Source organism: Ruditapes philippinarum, unplaced genomic scaffold, assembly GCF_026571515.1.
Source record: "Ruditapes philippinarum isolate M1 unplaced genomic scaffold, ASM2657151v2 ctg1156_1_1_1_1, whole genome shotgun sequence".
Classification (NCBI taxonomy): Eukaryota; Metazoa; Mollusca; class Bivalvia; order Venerida; family Veneridae; genus Ruditapes; species Ruditapes philippinarum.
In genome coordinates this window covers 88021-113036 of record NW_026862197.1, presented here as the reverse complement: position 1 = coordinate 113036, position 25016 = coordinate 88021, and the positions used below count along the sequence as shown (strand labels likewise).

At 31.5% G+C, this 25016-nt stretch overlaps 1 protein-coding gene across 1 annotated transcript; it reads left to right on the top strand.

Moving 5' to 3' along the window:
* Positions 1 to 907: 907 nt before the first annotated feature.
* Positions 908 to 24804, top strand: LOC132718240 (uncharacterized). Its single transcript, XM_060701888.1, has 5 exons — positions 908 to 1081; positions 1455 to 1628; positions 22418 to 22573; positions 23845 to 23931; positions 24567 to 24804. The coding sequence occupies exons 1-5, from the start codon at positions 912 to 914 to the stop codon at positions 24790 to 24792; spliced, it is 813 nt and encodes a 270-aa protein (XP_060557871.1). The 5' UTR covers positions 908 to 911; the 3' UTR covers positions 24793 to 24804.
* Positions 24805 to 25016: the final 212 nt, after the last annotated feature.

Sequence of the window (25016 nt, the reverse complement as noted above, 5' to 3'; positions counted from 1 at the left end):
AACAGAAATAATGAAATATGTTAAGTGTAATAGCTTTAAAAAGACAAAGCAATGTTTAAATACTAATAACAACTATTTTTCTGATTACAATACCCTAATATGTAGCTATCTATCAAGTTCTCTTAGTAAAAACAAGCGTTTTTGAAATTTTTAACACGTATGGCGGCCATTTTGGATTTTTCCCGCCATATTTGATTTTCTAAAATGGGTCCCATGCTCAATTTTTCTTAAATATGTCAAAGTTCATTTGTACCAAATTTGGTGCTTTTCCCATTTTCTGAAGTATCTTTTCACAAATTGACTGGACTAAGAGTTAGGAATGATGAAGCAAACTTATGAAAACCCCTAGCTTGAGATTGTTATTGAACCACCTAGGTTCAAGGTCAATGTCACGAATCGTTAAAATGGAAAAATGGTCTCTGGAAGATAGACAATTTATTGTAAAAATCATTGGTACATAGATGAACCATCATAAATTATATATTGAGTTCAAATTTCGCTTCAGACCTCATACGAGTATGTTTCAAAAGGTCAAGGTTGCTAGTGCTCTAGTTATAATTATGTTTGTCTCTTTTCAAAGGACGCTGTATGCAGCAAAGCTTATCAGGCTTTGACAAAGGCAAAATGGGAAGACTGGTGCAGTCGTGCTTTTGTGTATGTAAAGATTTAGTGTGGTTATATGCGAAGAAACTTTAGAATTATATTTAATCTTACATAACAGTATGTTTCATTCTTATAAATTAAATCTAAGCCACAGTAAAATCGTGTTTCCGAGCCGCTACCCGCTTGTAGGAAAAACATGTTTATATTTGCAGTATTTAGGTAAGGATATGAATGTTATGAAATAAGTTTAAGTTAATGACATATTATCCGCTTTTCATTCATGGCATTTTTTCAGTACAGACGCTATTATGTACCTTACTAGCATTGTGTGTCTGACTTTTGTTGCTGTAACAAGTGTCAATGCTCCAAACGTTGTTGTTTACCAGTCGCCTCTTGACTATACACGGGCAATCTTTGAAATCTTTCTGCTTCTAAATGCTGCTCGCATTTTAGAAATTGAAATTTATCAAATTATCAGGTGTGATTAGTTTTTTATTTTATCCTCTAACTATTTGTATTATAGAAAGAATTTAAACAATTCTCTATCATTATATCATTTATAAGTAATTTTTAAAGGGTATGAAGTGAAACGGTTACATTAAATTCTAGCTTTTTAAAAGTATTATTAAAATTAAATTACATGTACTACCAAAAACAAATACATTTTAATAAGTGTCAAAATAGTAAACATTAAGTTTCAAGAATATCGTTTAGGGGTTATAAGTATCATTTACCGTTGTAACAATAAATCGTTAACCTTGGTGCACATATCTTTTTAACACATAAATTAATTTATCTTCTTGTTTGAATATTGCGATAGTATCATAGTAGCATTTTTGTGATATATTCAGGCTGAAAAAGGAGTATCTTGTGGACAAAATGAATATTGTTGAGATTACATCACCAGTTATGTTGATTCTGTTGTTGCCTGTGCGTTATATACATGAGCAAACTCACTGGTATATATATGCTGTGACGTATTTAGTTTGGTTTCTGCAAATAATCAAATATGCCCCGGTCTTCAAGTAAGTTGCAACATTATATGGTATTATCAAATTTCAACCAATAGTATTTACCAAATGTTGTTAAAGTCTGTCAAAATCGATCAAATCATATCATATTATCTAATTCAAAAATAAAACAAACAAAATAAAACAATACTCTTTATGGAAATAATTGGTAAACTGTTCAACTTATCAAATTTCTAGTAATTTACTTATCATTCTGAAATATTTGAGCCGCGTCTCGACAAAACCAACATAATGGGTTTGCAACCAGCATGGATCCAGACCAGCCTGCGCATCTGCGCAGTCTGATCAGGATCCATGATGTTCGCTATCAGTTTCTCTACTTGTTATAGAGTTTGTAAGCGAACAGCATGGCTCCTGATCAGAATGCGCGGATGCGCAGGCTGGTCTGGATCCATGCTGGTCGCAAACCCATTATGTTGGTTTTGTCGTGACGCGGCTCATTTCAATTGTTAAGGAAACTAGTCCTCTTTATGTACATATGTAAGACCCTTTTCATTTATTCAGGAACAGTGTTAATCCTCTACAACAGTCCTAAAGATAGAATTAGCCATGCAATCAAACCGGTTTTTATATAAGTATTAGAAGAAGAATCAAAATACCGCTATCAGTTGAAGTTAAACAAATTATTGATTTTTGTTAGAAAAAAATGTTTGAAGTAATTTTTAACAAATTAACTTGAAACTATAGAGTCAATTTTTAATGGACAAGATTGTTTTACCAGTTTACCTGTCGGCTATATGGACAACGCCATACTTTTTCTCGACATCGTGAAAAATACCTACTCAGTATTGGTTTTCCCAGGGTTAAAATTAGAAACCACATCGCTTTCAAAATTATTAGAATTCGCCGATTAATGGCTGTGTGAAAGGTCACTGACAACGTTTTCTTATTTGGTCACGGTCAGATCTAAAAGCGGAGCGTTATTTAGAGCTGATTTTAATCAGGTTGGGTTTGAGCTGGACTGCCACAATGCTCGTTATGCCTATTAATCACATTGAGCAATTTCGGGTAAACTGTGTTCGAAAAAGGAAAAAAAATATAAACGATCAATTGAAAGAAAGGCGTGCGCTCAAAGCAGGTTAATGATGTCAAATTGAAGAAAAAAACACGAGGTTCTAAGCCGTAACATTTCTTGCAATAAAATATATTACTTTGTCGATGGAGGATAGACTTGTTTCTTTAAATGATTTGGAATGATTAAGAATCGGATGAATTTTTAATGATAACGTTTTACACGATGTTTCATATTAGGCCACTGAACAATATTGTCCTTTTACAGTTGCTGAGCTTGCAATTTTCGTATTAAAAGCTCACAAATCACGCGCAGATGATTAATTAATTAACGAGTATTTTATACAAAATATTTGGTATCTTTAAGTCTTGTCTTGTTAATAGTTGTAATATATATTGTGAGGGTTAAATGACTTTTTGACGACTGACCTTTAAACCTTTGACCTATTGACCGTCGATTATTTGACCATATACTGATTAAAAACTTGAACCACTGTAAACAATTAATAAAACTACCAAACTTGTTTAGAACTTTAAATTTGCCTTGAATTAACACCGTACCATATAAAACCTACTTTTTTATTGACAGAATATATTTCTAAAAGTGCAGGAAGTGGATTTGGTATTCATAAACAATGATTTCGTTATTATTTAAAACGTTTTAACTCTTGATTGCTATAAATATTGCGGACCGGTAATCCATTAGATAACGGCCCGCCTGTCAATAAATTAGATGCGATATGTATGAATCTTGATTATTGTTATGATTCTGGCAAGCATAATTGTGAAAAGCAGGTAATTCTTATATAAAAACTTAAAAATTTAATTCTATCAGAGGAAAAGAAAGCTTAAAATCTAAAAGTACGACCGGCAATTAATATGAAATATAAAATTGGCTAGGTTAAATTTAAAAAAAACGGAAAGGGGAGTCTAAACCCCGATAAAAGATAGATGGATACATTGGACGTAGACTAATACACACCAATTAAACGGAAATTTTTAAAGCGGAGAGTTATAGTCAATGAAATTGATAACTCATGGTCTGCTGATTTAGTTGATATGCAAGCTTTTTCTAAAGAAAATTAAGGTTTAAATACGTATTGACTATTATTGAAATACTTAGCAAATACGCTTCCGCTATTCCTTTAAAGAATAAAACCGATGACCCTGTTACTGCAGCTTGGCAATTCCTTTGTATCGGAAGCTTTTGATAAAATGATTTCTGAAGGATAAATTCCACAAAATTTGTCGGGGATGAAAGAAAAGAATATTATAATAAACCTTAAAACATTTTCGCATCAAAATAACATCACTATGTATCACACATTTAACAAAGGCTGTAATAATAGAAAGATTTAATAGAATACTAATAAGAATTATTTGGAAATATTTCACAGCAAAAGTCATATCAATAGGTTATCAAAAATGTTAGAAAAATAAAGAAATCATACAAAGTATAAAAATGACTCTTAAATAAGGAAGTTAAATTGAAAAAAAGGTCAAGTTTATTTTAATATACATGTATACGGAAAATTAAAAATACTGAAGATAAACCTTGAAAAGGCTGTACTCCAAATTGGACTGAAGAAATATCTACTTTTAACGGTATAAAAATACATGCCGTTTATTTCTTACGTCTGCTAAACTTAAATGTTCAGAAAGATCTTTCTTTTTTTAGACAAGGAAATCCATGTCTACACTTCAGCCAATCTATGACTAGCTTACAACGAATAGTCACATTGGACGCACCAAAATGTTAGCATGTTCAGTCTTAAGTTACACTTGTACTTCAGTTATGAATTTTTTTAAATATCCAATAATTAGCCCAATTAAAACAAACATTTCTGTAGCGATGGCGATTTATAGACTGCTGTGGGGCTCTTGGTTGTTGACGGGATACTTGATTTGACCTTTCATGTATTTCAAACAATTCTTCTTCCAACATTTCATTTTTAAAATAAACCACAAGGTCAAGCTAACCTGATTTCTCCTACAGTAAATGCATGTACACATTCGTGCAGTTTCTTTAATTGTTGTTCATCAAATTTACTACCCACTTTCTAAAGGCTACCAGTTGCTCTTTGATCACTGATAACTTAATGTTCTCTGTCTTGGAGTTCAACAGTGCTATTTCTAACCTAGTAAACGCTGAAATCGGCACAAACCACTGGACTAGCTGTTGCTAGCAAAGGTTTGACCGATGCTTTCTAACCCTTTTGAACACATGTTTGAACTTATCTTCATATTGTATGTCAGTATCCCTTAATAAACAGAAGCAATGGCAATTATATAATTATATATATATACATTTTATTTCTATTAAACCACAAGTTTACCCATTTTGTAAAATTTTATTAACTTTTGAAGTCCAAAATCAGTAGGCATATCTATGCTGCCCGATTGTTTTCATGTTCTGCATTGTTCACGTTTTAGTCTACACTTTTTGAAATTTTCTTAAAAATGAAAGATGGTTTTGTCAAGATATGAAGAAAATCAAGTAACTTTGAAATAGTTTGCAAGGAAATGGTTAATAGAAGTCAACGCTGACATCTGCCTTGAATGAAAATGACAGGCTTGACTTTGTCATTAATTCTCATTTTGTACATTGTGTATTGTTGGTTGTTCAAAAAATCCATCCTGTCTGCAATTTAACACTTGCTTTGTGTTAAAGTTTTGTTAGAGTCTGAAGATATTATTCACCCAAGAGATAAATATAAAAAAACATCATTTTATATTACAAAATTATTTTAAACATGAAGAGAAAGGTATATAAAACAGTTAAAACTTATTAGGGAACTCTAAAATGCCACAGTTGTTATCTATTTAATACAGGACATTTCCAACAGCCTTTTCCCTTTAGCAACATTGTTGAGTATCTTTCTTGTAGTTGAGAGTTACGTGTTTAATTTCCTGTCAGTGTCAGACAATTTTTCAGTTTTACAACAGTAATAACTTTACATTTTGTCAAGTCCTTGTTTTCATTTTTAGAATAAATGGCACCTGAGTAAAGTATAACCTCGTTACTCACCACAAAAAAAGTTCTGTAAATATTCTGATTAAAAACTACCTGTCATTTCATAAATTTAGAGATATTTGGGTAGTTTTTTTATAATTTATTCTAAACATTTGTTTATTATCTGATTATCAATGATTTTTCAATAGCCATTAAAATAGTTAATCTTTTGAAATATACAACTTACTTATACCGGCTTGATAGTGAAAAATATGCATATTGTCACTTTAAGTTTCAAACACATCATCAGAATTCACATGTTTAAACATGATAAATCAAAATTCATCGACTATGTCGACACCAGTCCTGCAGTGTTTTCTTTATCAAACATGGAAATGACTTAATACCGGATATGACTCATATCCGCGGATATGACTTTCAGTACTTGATATGTCTTATATTTTACAAAGTGACTCATATCCATGGCAGACAGAAGATACCCAATTCGACACGTTATTTTCAAACTAATTGTTATATTTTTCCTTTTCTTTTGCTCTGATAATCTCTAATAAAACATGCAAATAAATCGTTAATGTGACCTTTACATAAAATGGTTTAGGTTATTTTGTTACCTGTTCTATGAAAGTCATATCAGTGGTTTACAGAAGGTACCGAATATAACTCGTTATTTAACTAATTTTTTTAACTAATAATAAAATTAAATTATTTTTTAATCATTTAAGATCGTAAGATTTGGCCCATAAAAATGTTTTAAGTTCTTTTAATTTGTTTTCTTGATCTGATCATTTTTAACGTTAAAATGATAATACATACAATAAATTGTTGAATTTGGTCCATTATAAAAAAAGTCATTAGTTATATTCGTTGCACTTTCTATAAAAAGTCATATCGATGGCGGACGGGGGACACCGAATATGGATCTGTTTTTCTCAGACTGGGTTTTTTTCTGTTCTGTTTTCTTGATCTGATAATTCTAAGATTGAAGTAATAAACACGCACAAAATCGTTAAATTTGGCCTATTACTTAAAAAGTTAATAGTTATATTTGTTGCACGTCAAATTTTAAGTCATTTTCGTAACTGACACAACATAATGGTTTCCAAGCAGTTTCCGGCCACAAATCGCACTTTTTAACAAATAAAATAAAAATCAGTCTACGGAGGGGTACAACACTTTGACAGGACAAAGTTAGGTACCTGTCCAGCATTGCCATGTGATTAATGTTGCACTTTCATTTTACTTTTTAATTTGAATGTAGGCCTGAAATGTAACACCTGTTTTCACCTTTTTTTAAAAATTCATAGCAGTTTTACGGACCTTTTTTTATTTTGAATATAATTCAGTACCATAAAGTAATATTAAGATGATTTTATCAGACAAACAGAACTTCCCAACCTTTTCCGTGTCGTCTGCAAAAATATTTTTCGAATTTTTGGTTTTCCTCAAATGGGGTCTTAGTTATTGCGCATGGATATTCAAACTAGAATTCCCCAAGTGTTGCTTATTTTTGAACGTCGCAAGTTCTCTTAAGCAACTTTTAATAACAGGAAAAATTCAAAACATATAAATCGTTGTACTGTTTTACTATTTTAAATAGAAAACAAATGTTTCTCTGACTTATGAAGTAATGTGGATGCCTTACTGGCTGAGGCTTGTTTAGAAAAGAAATGTTATTTTACAATTAGATAAAGAGTTTACTATCTCAGAAACTGAAAAAGCAATTTCATCATTAAAGTGTGGGAAAAGTGGAGGTGTTGATAATTTAATAAGTGAGATTTTTTTAGAGTGTAAAGATATAATTACACCAACGCTTTGTAAATTGTTCAATTATATGTATATAAATTGTGTTAATCCTGAAACCTGGACAAAAGGAATTATTGTTCCCGTGCCTAAAAAGGGAAACTCTAGTGATGTAAATAATTATAGAGGCATTACTTTAACTAGTGTTTTTTTCAAAAACAGTTTCAATTATGTTAGATTCTCGCCTACGTGGGTGAGCAGAAACTAATAATTTGCTGTCAGACTATCAATTTGGTTTTTGTAAAGATAAAAGCACTATAGACTGTACTTTTGCTCTTAATTCAATTATAAATAAAGTAATAAGAAATGAAAATAAAACATTATATTGTGCATTTTTCGATTTTCGTAAAGCCTTTGTTGTTTATAGGAATGGTCTTTGGTTAAAGTAAATAATACACGGAGCGTCTTCTAGAATTGTAAATATGTTAAAAGTCATGTATGAAAATGTTAAAACATGTGTAAGAGTAAATGGATACTTAAGTGAATTTTTCGATTGTAGCACTGGCGTTAAACAGGAGAACCATTATCTCCTCTGTTGTTTATATTTTTTATTAATGATACGTATGACTTTTTATACGATGATAATATTGATTTTTTCTCTATTGAAGATTTAAAATTATTTCTTTTATTGTTTGCTGATGATACTGTGTTGTTCTCATATACAAAAGAAGGATTACAAATATTATTAGACAAACTATATTTATATTGTCAAAACTGGGGAATAACTGTTAACCCCGACAAGTCAGTTGTAATGATATGTAAAAAGGGCAATAGGCCTTCAAATGATGTTTTTCTTTATGATGATAAAATTCTTAATATTGTTAAAAACGTTGTATACTTGGGTGTAACAATTTCCTCAAACGGTAGTTTTAATCAAGCACAAAAATGTTTATCTGAGCAAGCCTTCAAGGCTTTATATGCACTCAACTCGCTTTTTGATAACTTGTCATTGAATGTTTCTGAAAAAATTAAACTATTTGATTCTATAATAATGCCTATTCTTAACTATGGGTCTGAATTATGGGGCTTTCATAATTCACCAGACATTGAACGAGTGCATAAAAAGTTTATGAAGCAAGTATTAGGTTTTAGACAACAAACATGTAATGCTACCGTTTATGGTGAATTAGGTAGAGTGCCCCTCCTTGTTTTATTGTAAAGTTTTGGTTTAGAACTGCTAAGAATCCAGATTCATTTTTGTATAAACTTATGATGATGACAGATAATAACAATCAGTTTGTTAATAAATGGACCAATGATGTAAAACGTCTCTTTCAGGGCTTTTCTTACTTAATTGATAACACTCATTCTATTTTTCTTAAGTCTATTATCCAACGTACATATGATCAATATTATCAACAATGGTTTTCTGAAATTAATAATTCTAGCAAACTTGATACGTATAGTTTAATTAAAAGCACATTTGGAAAAGAGAAGTATCTTGATTGTATTATAAATAGTAAATTTAGAATAGCCCTTCCACGTTTTAGATATTCTGCTAATAAATTAATGATTGAAGAAGGAAGATTTAAAAATATTGAAAGAAATCAACGATTTTGTTTAAAATGCAATATGAATGTAGTGAAAACGGAATATCATTTTTTACTTGCTTGCCCGTATTACATTGATCTACGAAGAGAATATTTACCTAAATACTACTGCTCTTGGCCAAATGAACACAAGTTTAAAATGTTAAAGAATAACTCACAACAGAATGTTATAAAGAAATTGTCTCAATTTATTTACTATGCAACTTTACTATGCTAGAGAAACAACTGGTAGCTAATTCCAACTAATTTCAAACATTAATTATTATAGTCTTAATATTTATTACATGACTGTGATATTATATATGTAATATTACTTTTCTCGTATTTAGATGTTTTATGCATTTGTTAATATGTTTATATGTATGTATACACGCCATTATTGTTTATGGCAATAGACATTATGTTTGTGCCTTAATAAAATCTTTAATCTTGAATCTTGGTAAAAATAGACTGTACTGGACGAAAATGATAAACGGCCGGAAAACTGCTTGGGGACGTTAACTGCTAGGAAACCAGTACCGAATATGACTCATTATATTCAAACTTTTCGGTGTTTTTTGTTTATTTTTTCTTTCCTGGTTTTATTTATCAAATAATTTATAAGATCTAAACTATAATATATGCAAAAAAAATCGTTTATTTTTACCCATTAATAAAGAGGTTTTAGTTTTTATTCGCTGCACGTTCTATTAAAGCCATATCAGTGGCTGACAGAAGATATCGAATACACATGTATGTCTATGCATATTATATAATACATGCATACATTTCAAATGCTTATAAATGCACAAATAATTAAACAAGGTATTCTGTTATAAACATAATTAACGCTTAATGCATCAATAACTTTTTTAATCATTTAAATAGTGTAAATACAACGAAGTATTATGCATCATAAGAATACAAATACATATAAAGTATTTAACAAAATGGACTATAGTAAACTTTCATTGATTCAGACCTTATTGTAAATGTCAATATCATATATATAAGCTCGATAAAGTAGCAGTAAGAAATAAACTTGCTGTGCCTTATAGAAATCGCTCTAAGTTTTGTGGTAGAATAAATATCGGATTCCAGATAATTTCGGCTTTTATAGGCTTCCCTATTTCGTTGGCATTTGTCCCTGCTATGCCAATACTTTAAGCATTTGCAGAAGCACTCCCATCAGCAGTTACTATTTTAATGAATAAACTTAATATTGAAGATAAGAAAGCTGTCCTAAAATTAAATAATTCAAAAATATAAGTTTTACTAATAAAAAGCACAAAATGGAAAGGGACGCAATTTAAATGAAAAGTGAATAAACTTTTCAAATTCTGCTAAAAATACAGGAAGAAAAACATTTTTCAATGTCACTGGAGATGCATTTGAAAGAATTTGAATAGAATGGTCACCAAGATAAAAATTATATTTTTTTCTCTTACTATAGATATAAGCAATCAAATGAGGGTTGAGGACGCATGATCTCATAAAAAGTAAGAAAAAAGAGAATTGTTGCTTAAGAGTATATGAAAATAACTGCATTAAAAAATCCTTATGCTACAAACTGCAGTAATCCTTATGACCAGAGACGATATTATACTTTTTATCATGCATCTCGAGATCTTTATTTAAATTATGGGATAATAACTTTTTTTTTCAAAAGAAAATACAAAATCTGGAATATCAAAAGAACAAACAAAAAAACAACAAACACATACACACACATAAAACAGGATTTTAATATCAATTTTAAATGGTTATCACTTTACTATCAACAATATTTTGATTGGTATAATACTCATTTGAAGTTTTGAAGTAGGGTTAAAAGTTAATAAATTAACTGATTATGCTGTTTATGGTGGCGGTGACCATATTGTTGTCATCAATAATGCAGCTTTATTATTCGACTAGTAAGTTGTAATAATCTGAACAAGTTCGTAAATATTAAATATCTACTAGAAATATCAAAGATTACATAAAATCATCTGGAACAAATGACTTGACCTACTTAAATAATACTGTTGCTGCTTTAGGAAAGGACTATAAAGGTGGGTAAAATCAGGGTTTCGCCTCAATTTAAGGAGGTAATTTAGTAAATGCAAAGATTGATCTTAATAACTTTTACTTTTATAAAGGACTTGAAACAAAAAACTACCTCCATGTTAATTTTAGATAACAATACAAATTACTATTCATGATGAATTAATTTACAGAGGAAATTATGTTGATCCGGGAAAAGTTACTGTTATAAAGTTATGTGGGTTCCATTTCCATTTCATGAATACGGGTATATCTTAATAAATAAATAAATAAATATATAAATACCTAAAGATAAAAAATGGAAATATCTAAGGAAAATGATAGCACAATCAGTCGATTCTAAACCATTAATATAAATATTGAACTTTATTCCACTCAACATAGATATGTTGGGTTTGAGGGAATCCACATCCATACCTTACAAAGATTTTATGTATCATATCATTTATGTTCTGATACTGCGAACAATTTATCAACCGGTATTTTGAAGTTTTTGAACGAGACACGTCAAATAAATAAAAAGATTTGAATTTGATTTCTTTTGCAAAGAGGTCCTGACCTCTAGTGACACAACTTTTTCCTTCTTTTTAGCCAGTAGCTCGCGTTGAATGCGAATACTGCGTACACTCTGCGTTGAAATGTTACAAATTATGAGAAAAAATCGATTAAACTGAACTTTTCAGAACTCATAAAGTTGACTCATTGTAGAATCAATTCCAAAAATGTAGTTTCAACCTTTGATATTTCATATTTGTACAAAAATGTCTTTAAACGCACTTTTACAGAAAATCAATATTGTATTACTGCGTACACATTGTGAAAATCTAGTAGCTTGGCCGAACTAAAAAACACAATTTTGTGTGTCCCCTCGAAAACGTACATCTCAGAAAAAGAAATAAAAGGTATAAATCGGATTTTAATATTTTTCATACAATTTACTTGAAGACAAAGCAAAGAGTTGTGTCATTGCATTTGGACTATAAATACTAAAGTAAGCAACGTAAGAAGTATGTCTTGTTGGGTTTTTTTTTACATGAGTCTTTTTCTTGTTCAAAATACCGGTTGATGAAGTGTTTACGGTATCAGAATTTCAAGGATGCGTTAGCATCGTATGGCCCGCTTGATATGCATTTTTAAGTTTTTGTTGATTTAATAAATTCACAATTATTGGTATTGAAAAATTCTCAGAAAAATCATATTCAACAAATTGATAACATTTTAAATAAATTGTATCAAAATCGTCCCCTTTGACGGCAGAAATAAACAGCTAGACCTTGTTGCAAATATCATATTTTTATCATACCTTTATGACATACATGTACATAAATTTCACATACATTCTTTTCACATCGTTTCATAATAATATGAAATCATATCATATTTTGTTTTTAGTGACTGTTTTCTTTCATAAATCTTTCATAAGTAAAAATGTAGAAAGGTGAAAGTAAACACAAGAGGGAAGGTGTGAGGATATCACACCCATGTATCGTAAAACGCATATTTAAAGTTTGTCATTAAATCTTATTAAAAGTTAATGTTTTTAATGTATGAAGTAAAGAGTACGGCTATAATTTTAAAAAGGACCATTTCTTAAGATGGTATTCAACCTTATTTTGAATAATTGCAATTTCTTTTACAATAGTAATTCTAAGTTTAAGATATGACAAGAAATGTTTGAAAAAAAGTTTACTTTTGCCTATTATTATGTTGAGAAATATAAGATTTTATTAGATAAATAATGAATTTTATTACATCACTTTTCCAACTGTTTTGCAAAATACAAAAAAAAACTTATGATTTTAAAACCGAAAAGAATAGGTAACCCGTTTATATCTAAAAAGTTTCCTAGTCTATTCCATATAACTTGAAAATGATGATATTCCCAGACACATTTTCCATACTTTCAGCCTGCATGTTACAAAAGTCAATTTGTACTTGAATATTTCATTCTTAATAAATATTTATTTATTTGTTAGAATTATTTACATTATACATGTATATTTATACTGAAAAGTTCTTATTTTGGTATCAATAGTAGCTTTAAAAATTTGGCTATATACTGATTTTCATTTTATATCATTATTTTCCAAAACATTTTCCCATTTACTTTCAAATTTGATTTTTGCTTTTGGTTTAACCCTCATTTGCTTTGTATATAGTAATTTATTTTGTGTTTTACTGATTTATATTAGACTTTATGCTTGTGATGATTGGTAGAACTTTAGAAATGCATTATTTTCTAAATTATGTAAATCTCTAAAATGACGTCTTTTTGTCTATAGTCCAAAAATGTTCTATCTATTTTATATCTTTGTCATACCAATCTTTTACATAAAATGGCAACTGTCCTTCCTTATCTTAGAATTATTCCATATTACTTGTTTTCCAGCTGCTTCATTTAATTTGTCGTTTATTGATAGTATGCCATGCAATAAGAAAGTCCTTAAAAAGAATTGTGTTTACAAACATTTTTGATATCTTGATCTTTTGTTTCACATTCAAATATTAAGCTTCCTCCTAAATTTTTCTGGTTTGTAATTCCATATAAAATTATACATGTCTTTTGTTATTTTCTTTAATATATTTTTCCAAAATCAGTTTTCTGTGTTCTCATGGTTTTAAACAAGTTTTTGAAACTATTAAGTGTTGGTTGTATGTTAAGGTCTATGTTTTTTAATGTCGTTTGAAAGACCATGCCTAGTGTTTTGCAGATTCAGATGTCCATTAAAAGTGTTTATCTTTGCAAAATATTTAATGAGTGTCTTTAAGAGACCCCACTCTTAAAATAGTAGATTTTTTCATATTAAGTTTTAGACCTGATACATGTCCAAAATTTGTAATAACATCGAGGAGTTTTTTTCAAACGAGATTTGTTTACCATTATTTAAAAGTGTTGCATCGTCTTCAAAAAGAGATTTTTTTATACCTTTTTCATTGACAATAATTCCTTGTATATCATTATCTTTATTTATGTACTTTGCTAGAAACTCATTACATGTTATGAAGAGCAGATATGATATACTTGCGTTCCTTAGACTTGCTGCACAAGTTAGACTTAATGCGCTCCTTAATCTTACGTCTTTCCTTGGAAGCGAACCTCTCTAACACTCTCTCCTGGGAAGCGAGCCGTTATTATGGCTTAACTCTTCACTAGAAAGCAGACCGTTTTCTAGACTTGCTTCTTTATTTGGTTACTTCAGTTGACGAAGGGTTGCATAATGTCATTGAAATACAAACGCGCGCGAACCGGATAGAACGCCACAATTCTGACGTCACATAAAAAACACAGAATGGCGGACATTGTGTTTAAGAAATAATAGGGCCTACGGCCTCCGTTGTCGATTCCAACGCATCAAAACTCCAAGCCGGTGTTAAATAGCCAATAAACAACGCTAAGACAGATATTTATTCGATTCTAACAACATAAATTAAGGAAGATTACTTCCGGTGCCGATTGTCATATAACGCTGTTTGATTTCGCGGAACTACAATCTGCTTGGAGTCATCACCATTATGATGAAAGTAGACACTTAAAGCACACCGTTTTCTACTACGTATTTGAAATTGGTCTGACTTTTGTTTTGCATCTATTTTGGCTTGTCTGCTAATTCACAAACCTTTTCCAATGAAGAGTCATCTTTCTAGGATTCCTTCAGTTTTTCTATGTCAGATTTAGTTTCGCAAAACGGTATCGGAACAGACAAAGCTTTGGTCTCTGACAATGGTTCTTCTGTCTCCTTCCATTCAGGCTCAGGCCTATCAGTACTCTGGCAACATTACCGATCATTAAAATAGAGAAAATCAGAATCCCTAAAGAAAGCCCAACACGGCAAAATTGAAAATTTTGCAAGCTCGGTTTGATTGAGCCTTTTCATGACCGGAACTGGAAAATGGAAGTTACTGTCCACGCCCCTTTGCACCGGCTAAAGCAGAATACATTATTTAAAAGCGAAAATAGTGAGATTTTCAATTAAGAAACATCCGCACACGTGTTCATCAGCGGTTATAATGGAACCTCCAATGTGATACAGTAGTGCCATTGCATGAAAAGCGGCGAATGGCACAAGTAGAGGAATACATGTACCCTTAACGAGAAAACAATGGGCGGAACTAAATAAAATGAATTTTGAAAGGGGATCTGAGAATAAGAAGTCGCATATAATTGACTTAAGCACCACTGCCTCTAACTCTTTCACCAACTTAGTACGGCGTATCTACCCATATTTTCGCCAAAGGTACAACTTTAGCATCTCTATCAATTGTCATCATAAATTATTCTTCACAGCCGCTAACACACATCCAGGTCTCTCAATACTTTCACTGCATTTGTAGTGACAAAACCCTCCTTTAATTTTAGATTTCTTTCTTCTTCCAATAAATCAATGGTACAAGTCCCCGCGAGGATTGACACAGTCCCTTCACTCGATCGTCATTGTTCTTCTCTTCTCAAGAGCATTAAGGTCTGCTTTGGCACATACGGAGGCATCGTTGTGGTTCCATTTTTACACCTTCTGATTTTGTCTGTCTTTTGCAATATGCCCAATCTTATTGCAATAAAGCACACCTTCAGCGCCTGGCTTCTGTTTTTCTGTCGGCAGTCTCTGGCTAAATGGCATGTCATAAATATAGCATGTCTTCATTTCTGTTCTCTGTCACTTTGCCTGATGTCTCTGGTATGATCTTTTGCCAAGCTGCTATTTTTTGAGAAGAGGGGTTCGATAAACTGTTCCTTGTTATTTCATGACAGGTCTGCTCTACACCTACCATATTTTCCCTTCTTCTGAAATAACTTTAAAAAACAAGAATAAAGATCAAAGATCTCAACCTCTCAATGAACTGAAAAAGCAGACTTACCAGGAAGTTGTCTGCTCTGCCTGAACTTCACCCTAAAACCCTCTTCAGTCAATTGGTATCGTTTTAGAATAACCCTATTCAAAGTGTCATACTCGTTGGCTTCTTCAATAGCCAAAAGTGTAAATACTTCCAGACCTTGACCTGATAGTAATCAGCTTAAACTCATGACCCAAATGTCTTTTCCAAGTCATGAATGATGGCAACTGTCTCAAATCTTTCTAGAAATGGATCTATATTGTCATTGGCTTCTTCGAACTTAGGTATTCTTGGTCTGGGGGACTTGTTTCCCTCACTGGTTGTTATATTGCTGGATTCGATCCGCTCTATCTGAAGATTTTTTCATTCATCTTGAGCTCAAAACTAATTTATATCTGTATTTTTTCTTCTTCACGCCTTCGGCCTCTTTCCCATCTGGCTAGGTACTCTTCTACTTTCTCTCGGAGTACCATTTATAAATCGCAGCTGGATAATCCTAGCTTTTCTCCAATTCTTAGCCATTCGTCGTAATACATATTGCTCAGTTTATCAAAACCTCTTTAAAGTGATCCCGGACGAGCCCCAAATTGTCAAGTTATGGTTTTTCCTAAGTATGTGATTATCGATATTCAAAGCGGTACTTGTGAAAAGTAAAGATTTGATGCGCTCCTTATACTTGCTGCAGAATTGAACTTGCTGCACTCCTTGAACCAGCTGCAGTATTAAACGTGCTGCACTCCTTGACTGGCTGCGCTCCTTATACCTGCTGCGCTCCTTAGACTTGCCGCGCTCCTCAAATTTACTGCGCTCTTTAGACTTATTGCACAAGTAAGACTTGCTACACCCTTTAGACTTGCTTCTTTCCTGGAAGTGGAACGTTTTTTAGATTAGATTTATTTGGTTCCTTTACTTGACGGTGAGTTGCTTACCAAAAGGATATTTGAGGAGAATAAGCTTTTTGACAATATTGAAGTTTCTATCTTCTTTTCTGTTTGCAATTTCATTTCATAAAAATAAACAAGGCTTGACCCGGTTACGCCACAATTGTTACGTCACGTCAAAACAAAAAACAACAAAAAATGGCGGACATTGTGTTTCTTTTTATAAATAAAATGGCATTTGGACAGATAAGATACAAAATTGATACAAAATTTAACTTTGTACAAAACACTCTGTAGTGGACGTCTACCAAGATAGTTCAAATTATAGTCCATGGGTCAAAATTGGCCCTGTCCCGGGATCATTGATTTCATTATATACAAATAGTAAAAACTTAAAAAATCTTTTTTTGTGAAAAAGGAAACAACCTACATTGGAATTTCTATTACATGTTATGCAATTTTTATGTAAAATATTCAATAGCTTTGAGTAAGCCTAAAGGTCATAATTTTCTGACATGTTTATGAAATGATTCAGGTCATGAACTCTAGCAAGACAGTTGTGAGCTTTGCAGAGATATTAAATGGAGCAATTTAACACATTATAAGGACATTATGATTCACACCATGTTTATAATAATGTTTTTAGGAATTGGTAATGTTAAATTGAAAAGGTGGTATTTAAACTCCCCATCGATTTAACTACCACTGACCTTTCCAAGGTGGTACCCCTCTGTGTTCGTTCACGTGTTTTTCATGTCTGTATTGTTACTTGTTTTTATATGTTTACATGTTTTGTGATGTCTGCCTTGTTGGATTGTCGTTTACGGTAGGTATTTTCTCATCCCCCTCCCATTTTTATCCCCTCCCCTTTTCACACTTTCAGCCCTTATCCCTTTAATTCCCATATGGGCCCGTTTTAGTTTATATTATTTCATGCATTACATGTCCCTCTCCTTTTGCCGCCCTTATGTCAACTCCAGGGTTTTGTTTGGTGTCTTCTGGGTGCCCTACGTGGGTGTGTCGGGGGGGGGGGGGCTGCGTCCTGTGAACGTTGACTTTGCCTTGTTGATCTTTATTCTTGTTGTTTTTGTTTGTCTTTTATTTAAAGAAAAAGTTACTGTACCTACGTTTAAAATTTTAAAAAAGCTATGTTATACAGTTAATATATATTTTGTGTCAATAAAAAATTCTTTTATTTTTAAATCAATTATTGCACTATGGCCGTTATATCTTAACATGAGAAACATCAGCACATGTGTCTAATGATTTGGAATGCTGAAATGTGACCTTGATTCTTATTCACTAGACTCTACTGCATTATGGCAAAGTTCAATTGTATAGAAACAAAAAAATCTACTTCTGTTATATTAATGCGGTGGCAAAGCATTTTTTCACAAATGCATTCTTGTTTTCAGTTATGTTACAGTTATTGCCTTTGACTAAGTATAAATTTGCAATCTTCAATTTGTTCATACCGCCTCTGTGGTCGAGGGGTTATAGTCCATGACTTCTAATCAGTTACCTCTCTGGCGTGGGTTCGATCCCCGGGAGATTCTTTGGTAGTTTAGCGCGGAGGAAGGTTGTCTGGTACTGGTGTAACTCTCCAGGAACGATGGTTAGGAAACTACCCGCCTATATGACTGAAATACTGTTGGGAAAAGGCGTAAAATAAACAAACAAAAAAACAAACAAATTTGTTCATGCATAGCTCAAAAAGTGTTTGACCTGTAGGACTGAGAGTTTAAAAGAATGTTGGTCAGCGTGTGTACATATGCACATTGGGTTTGCTTGTGGATTAATTCAGTATTTGTAAAGTTCTTGCCCTTGAATTAGTAAAAGATTTTTAAATTTTAACTAGTGGCATATGTAACCAAAAACTATTTGACCTACAGTCATAAGATTGAGAAAACAGTGGAGTGTGGGGGTACCCGAGTACTATGGACACATATCTAGTTTTTACAGTTCCAACATGTATGCATAGCAATATCCAGATGAAAGAAGGGCTCATGACTCATTTGAAAGTTTTATTCCAGATTAAATGTGGAATGTAAAATGACTTTTTTGTTGAACTTAAAATCAAGGTTTTAGATAATACATGGAGCATAAAATATATCTATCCTCTCAATGATACAATACAAAAATACCAAGAAGAAATATTAACAAATAAAAAGTTTTGCTGTTATTGGCATGTACATTTAAAGAAATGTGGCGCACGGTATAACTTTAAAGTTGACATTAACGACGTAACAAGCGAGTGTCTTTAACGGAGCAGCTTTTTTCCTCATTCACGAAGTAGGCCAATGTAATATGATGTTGCTGAATGATAATGTATCATATATTCAAGAAAATGATACAACTAAGAACAAAATTTGTCATTATTTTAAAATAAATAAAACGCAACAGTGACTCAAAAATTGTTGACACAATTTCTCCATAAGACTACTACGTAAAATAAAAAAATAATTTATACAATTGTAAACCAAGAACATTATATATGATATAAATGTATTAACATTTATCATTTTAAAATCCTTAGTTGACTGCACCGTCCCGTAGCTACTGCCAGAACATCGTTGACGATGTCCGCAGTCAATTGACTGTCATCTTTAAACGTCTCGGGGATTGACGTCACCAACGTCCATGAAAATTTCTTCTTTCTGCCTCTCCCTTTTTCCCCCATTTCTCTATTACCTTTTCTTAATCGTTTATGCTAATAAAAAAACGATGATGTGGCTTCCTGAAACTTTTCCCTTGAAAGCCGTAATCTTTTTCTATTCTTTAACAGTTTCTCGCAATACTTTTCTTATTGATTGATTTTAAGACGCTCTGACGACATAGTTTAACGCGAGTATTTCTGTAACAAGTGACGCTTGAATAGTTATTGCAAATATAAATGTGGTTTGAATGAAGTCATTTTTTCTGAACGTCAAAGATATGGCTCGTGACGTTTTGACATATTTTGAAATCTAAGTGTGCCATATTGTAAAATATACAAATCATAAAGCTCCAGATGTCAGCGCTGCGCCTGATGTTCGTTATCATGTTTTTTTTTTAATTTGCTGTTACGGACAAGCTTTTTGCGTAGTCAGATTAGATATAGCATCAGTTTTGTTTCATTCAGTATTGTTTTCCGATTAATTGTGATATATAACATTTAGTGAAAGGTTGAAAATTCTTCAACTGACAGTCCCAGTCCCGTTAATTTTTTATCATCTCTCGTATGTACATCTAAATGATCCCCTTGTCATATTACGCGATCCCCTCATACATGTTCCATAATGAATAAAGTATATGTATATCTACATTATCCCCTGGTCCCCTTACGTGATCCCCTCATACATGTTCCATAACAAACAGAGTATATTTTCATCTAAATAACCCTAATGTCGCTTAACGAGTATATGTATCTAGATGATCTTCTGGTCATCTCACATTGATACCCTCATACGTGGGCCATAATGAATAAAGTATTTGTACATGTACATGATACCCTGGTCGCCTAGCGTGATCCCCTCATACATGTTCCATCACAAATATAGGATTTGTTCTTAATCCTCTGGTTGCTTTACATCTAGATAATCTTCGGTCATCTCAACTGATACCCTCTTTCTTGGTTCAAATTATGTAGATGATCCGATTGTCAGCTTACATGATCCCCTCATATGTATTCTATCAAAACAAGAGCAAAGGACGTTTTAGGATCTTTTGGTCATTTGAAGTGATCTTCTCAAACGTGTTCTTTTGATTACAAGAAAATCTCTACATACAAACGATCAAATGGGCATTACGTGATCCCCTCTCCTGTGTTTCAGATAACTAGAGTATATTAACATCTTAAAGACCCCTGGTCATCTTACGTGTTCCCCTTATATATTTTACAAATAAATATCGTGTATATGTTTATCTAGATGATCCCCTGCTCAGATTACGTGACCCCCTCATAAATTTTCCATAATATAAAAGAATACATTTACATCCAGATGATCCCCTAGTCAATTTACCTAATCCCCTCATGTATGTTTCATAAGAACTAGAGTGTTTATGCATCTAAAAGACATCATGGTCATCTAAGGTGATCCCTCATATCTGTTCCATAACAGCTTATGTATATGTACATCTAGATGATCTCCTGCTTAACTTATATTACCCTCTCATACATCTTCTGTAAAATCTAGAGTATATGTACATGTAGATGATCTCTTAGTCCTCTTATGTGATTCCTCATATATATTTCATATAAACAAGAGTATATGTACATTTAGATGATCCTATAGTCATTTTACATGATATCCTCACATAGGTTCATATCGTGGTTATGCATTATAAGGCATATGAATGGGAAAAAAAACATTATTATACGATTGTATGTCGTCCTGAAGACTTTAATATCTATTTCCATTTGTTAGACATACATATATATTTAAAAGGAGGATTAAGCATATGCACTATTTACAAGTGACATTCAATCGGCCACTGATCATTTCCATTACTCTATAGTCTAGTTTAATCAGGATAATAACGCTTTATCAGAAATTCGTGCTTAATTTATAGGCGGGGCTTAATATGCTGAGTGTTCAATCACATGATACAAATTATCGAATGATTATTTTTCAGAATACAATCAATATTTTTTAATTATACAATAAATATTTATTAAATAAACAATATATATTTTCAAATATACAACATACATAAAGAAAAATTATCGCAAACAAATATTTTTTATGATGAACAAATATTCAGTAAGATTGAATTAATATTATGATATATGATATAGAATTAGAGTTATACAATATAAAAATTGTTATAGACCAAAAAAATAGATTAATTGACAGAAATTCGTGCTTAATATATAGGCAGGGCTTAATATGCCGAGTGTTCTATCACATGATTCAAATTATTGAATGAATATTTTTTCTGAATACAATAAATATATATAAATTCAAATATACAACATATATTCAAATATACAACATACGTAAAGACAATTATCGCACACAAATATTATTTATGATGAACAAATATTCAGTAGGATTGAATAAATATTATGATATATAATATAAAGTTATACAATAGAGTTATACAATATAAATATAGGATATAGACCAAAAATAGATTTATTAAATTTGTCAACGTTTAGCATGCCACAGAACACTAAAAGTGCTTTATATTTTACAAAAGTTTATATTTTCATTTTGGAAAACATCTTTTTTAATCTTTTAAAAGCTTTTTTAATAGATGTTATTCAAACCGTTCAGGTTTTTTTTAAGAGGTTCAGTTTAAATCAGTTTGTGGTTAAATGGTCAGTGGTCAAGAGGTCAGTGGTGAAAAGATCGTTGAACCTTCACAATGAATGAAACTAATATTTTAATGAAATATTAGAAACTAGTATTTTCCCTGCACAGTTGGCAAAAGCTATTTTTGTACCAGTAACCTATAAGACAAACGATTTTTCTTAAACAATTACAGTTACTCTCTAGTAAGCAGTTTTTGAGCTGAGTTAACAAACGTAACAAATATCTTAGAAAACGATACTCGGTCGAAGTTAACCTGTTTCACACGCAAAATTATGTTATGAACCATTTCATAAACTCGTATTTTCACAACAGACCAAGTATCCATATACCATAAAAGAATTGCAGACTCAGTCGCAGTAGATTAGATCAAAAATATGAACCTTAAACTAATATTATATTTACATCTTACTTGTAGGTTTACCGGGGTGTTCGTCGATTCGCTACAGAAAATGTTTGTAAAAGATATCCTGAGGTTTGGGATTATCCTTTCTATCACGATCGTCGTATTTTCCGGAACATTTCTTTTGGTATTGAAGGCTGAAAATACGCTTCAGTTACACGAAGAAACAACGCAAGTATTTTGTTATATAACCCAAAGAACAATAAAAGGAATTAAATAGTTTAGTCCCTTGAAGGTTCTTGTATTGCAATGCACATTCCGTCTAGCGATATAATTTTAATCATTCTCTTATATCAAATAAGAAATATATTTATCAGATTTGAGATATATTTTCAAAATACATGTTGGCAATATTTTATGATTACCCAGTGATAAACATATATTATGTTAAACTATGACACGGTCAGTGTCGACATACTACAAAATATCCATCATTTTTTTAACATATAATGGATTCGAAAGTATGCTTATATAAGAAAACACAACTAATGAAATACAACCAATGAACGTCCAGCATTTGTACATTGTCATCATAAATATTATCAATTTAGCCCGGTTTCCATCAAATGAACGGGTAATACCTCGTCCTGTAAAGGTTTAGCAGCTGTAAACTAACCCATTGGAAACAAATATGGCACTTATTCTGGTACCATTTCCATTTTGTGATGTTAACAATTCAATAATATTTTTGGCCAAATTGGTCTTTTTCAATTGTCTTTTATAAGATATTCTCTCAAACCATTGTGCAGGAAACACTAGGTGTACGCAGAAAGCTCTCCCTGCCATTTAGAAATAAATACTACATTTTCTTTAATTATAAGGCAGTGCTTCAGGTTTATGTCATTTACTTTAATCTATGTAGGCTCTTAAATCAATGCCCCTTTACATACATGCAACTTTATACGATTGTTGTCCTGCAAGTATGTCTATACTGTATGGAACTATAACTCACACCTTTACCTTTAAACCAAATCACTTAGTAAAAAATTAGTAAAATATATTTGTCATAGAAATCTTGTTGATGTTTCACGGACATGAAAGAAAATCTTATGATCTCTTATTTTAAAGTTCATTCCAAAATTGGATTTTTCATGTAAGAAACTATCTAGCTAGATTGGGTGGTCATACACAAGAGCGTAATGGTTCCGTGAAGTAATTACTGAACGGCACCTGGAATATAATAAGCTAAATGTCCTTTTATGACCATAAGAGTATTAGTGTGATATTGACAACAAAATCAATGCTTGCCCAAAAAATGTATAAGAAAGTCATTTTTAAAGGACCAATCTAAATGAATAACAATTCAACGAAAGGGATAATTTTTGAAAAGTTACGAAAAAAAGCTTTATACGTAAATTTAGGAATCAGTACATTTACTAGTAAAATAATATGAAAATATGTCGTCCTACTGTAAATAAGTGATATTATTTTATTTCTTATAGGTCGTTTTGGAAGATAGGGATTGTTGGTATAAGAATCATGATTGAATCGGACGGTATTGTTGAATACACTGGAGACGATGGGTATAAGTAAGTTACATCAATATAAACAGCCGTTCGTGTTATTACAAGACATTTGTGTTATAAATGTTTTGCGATTTTGAAACCAGGATTGTTAGTTGTTTTAGTAATTATGATATTTATCTATTTTCATTTGTTATTCATTCTTCAATTAGTATTAAATTTTTGAAGAAATATCTGCAAGAATTTGTAAAACATCGTAATAAATATCAAACAAAAGTCATAAAATTAAAACAATTATGTTCGTATATTCTACCTTCGTGTCCTTCGCGAAAATTTTTCATGAAACCTAAATAACATGGAATGGGATATCAGATACTTATTTGTTTAGATATTCTTAAAATTCGACCATATTAATATCAAAGCCATTGTGATTAAATAGATTTCGACATGTTTATATTTCATTTCACCAAGCAAAGTATTGCACCCTTTATTGTCTATGCTGCGTTATAATTGAATGTTTTTCATATATTAATATGATAGGTGATATACTAATGTTTACCGAATAGTAATGGATTTGAATCTGTTTTGATATATAAAACATTCATTTGTGAACATTTAATTCTCTTTTTGTATATATTTTTGTTTTAAAATGAAAGTTTACAGTTTTAAAACACTTACTCTGTTATCTTTTAACGTTTCAGATTTGCTGGTGCGATGGTAATGATGGCATTTATGTTCTTTATTATTGTTGTGCTATTGAACATGATGATAGCGAAACTGATGAACACATACAGGGAGATAGAGAACACTTCACTGAACGGTTTTCATGTCAGACGAGCAAAGATAGTAGCACGCTTGGAAAGAGAACACATGCCATTTCCATTTGATATTTTCAAAATAGTGAGTTATTTGCTGTTATGTAAATAATCATAAATTTTCTTTATTGGTTCTTGAATATGTTATTTTAGTGTTATTATAAACATCCCGTTTTTATTTGTATTTCACAGTAAAAAAGATGGACCTTTGGCTACCGATTAGGGTTAGGGTTCGAACCTTACTCGCGGTCATGTTTTCTCAATGGTTTTCCTTTATGGCTAATTCTAAGAGGCGCGTGTATATAGGAATTAAAAACGTGTAGCTTTCCCTTCTAA

What these genes read in the sequence shown, in the direction of transcription:
- LOC132718240 (XM_060701888.1), top strand. Translation starts at nt 912, where the DNA reads ATGTACCTTACTAGCATTGTGTGTCTGACTTTTGTTGCTGTAACAAGT. An exon ending in CAGTTACACGAAGAAACAAC is followed by an intron (nt 22,574 to 23,844) that starts GCAAGTATTTTG and finishes TATTTCTTATAG; the next exon opens with GTCGTTTTGGAAGATAGGGA. An exon ending in ACTGGAGACGATGGGTATAA is followed by an intron (nt 23,932 to 24,566) that starts GTAAGTTACATC and finishes TTAACGTTTCAG; the next exon opens with ATTTGCTGGTGCGATGGTAA.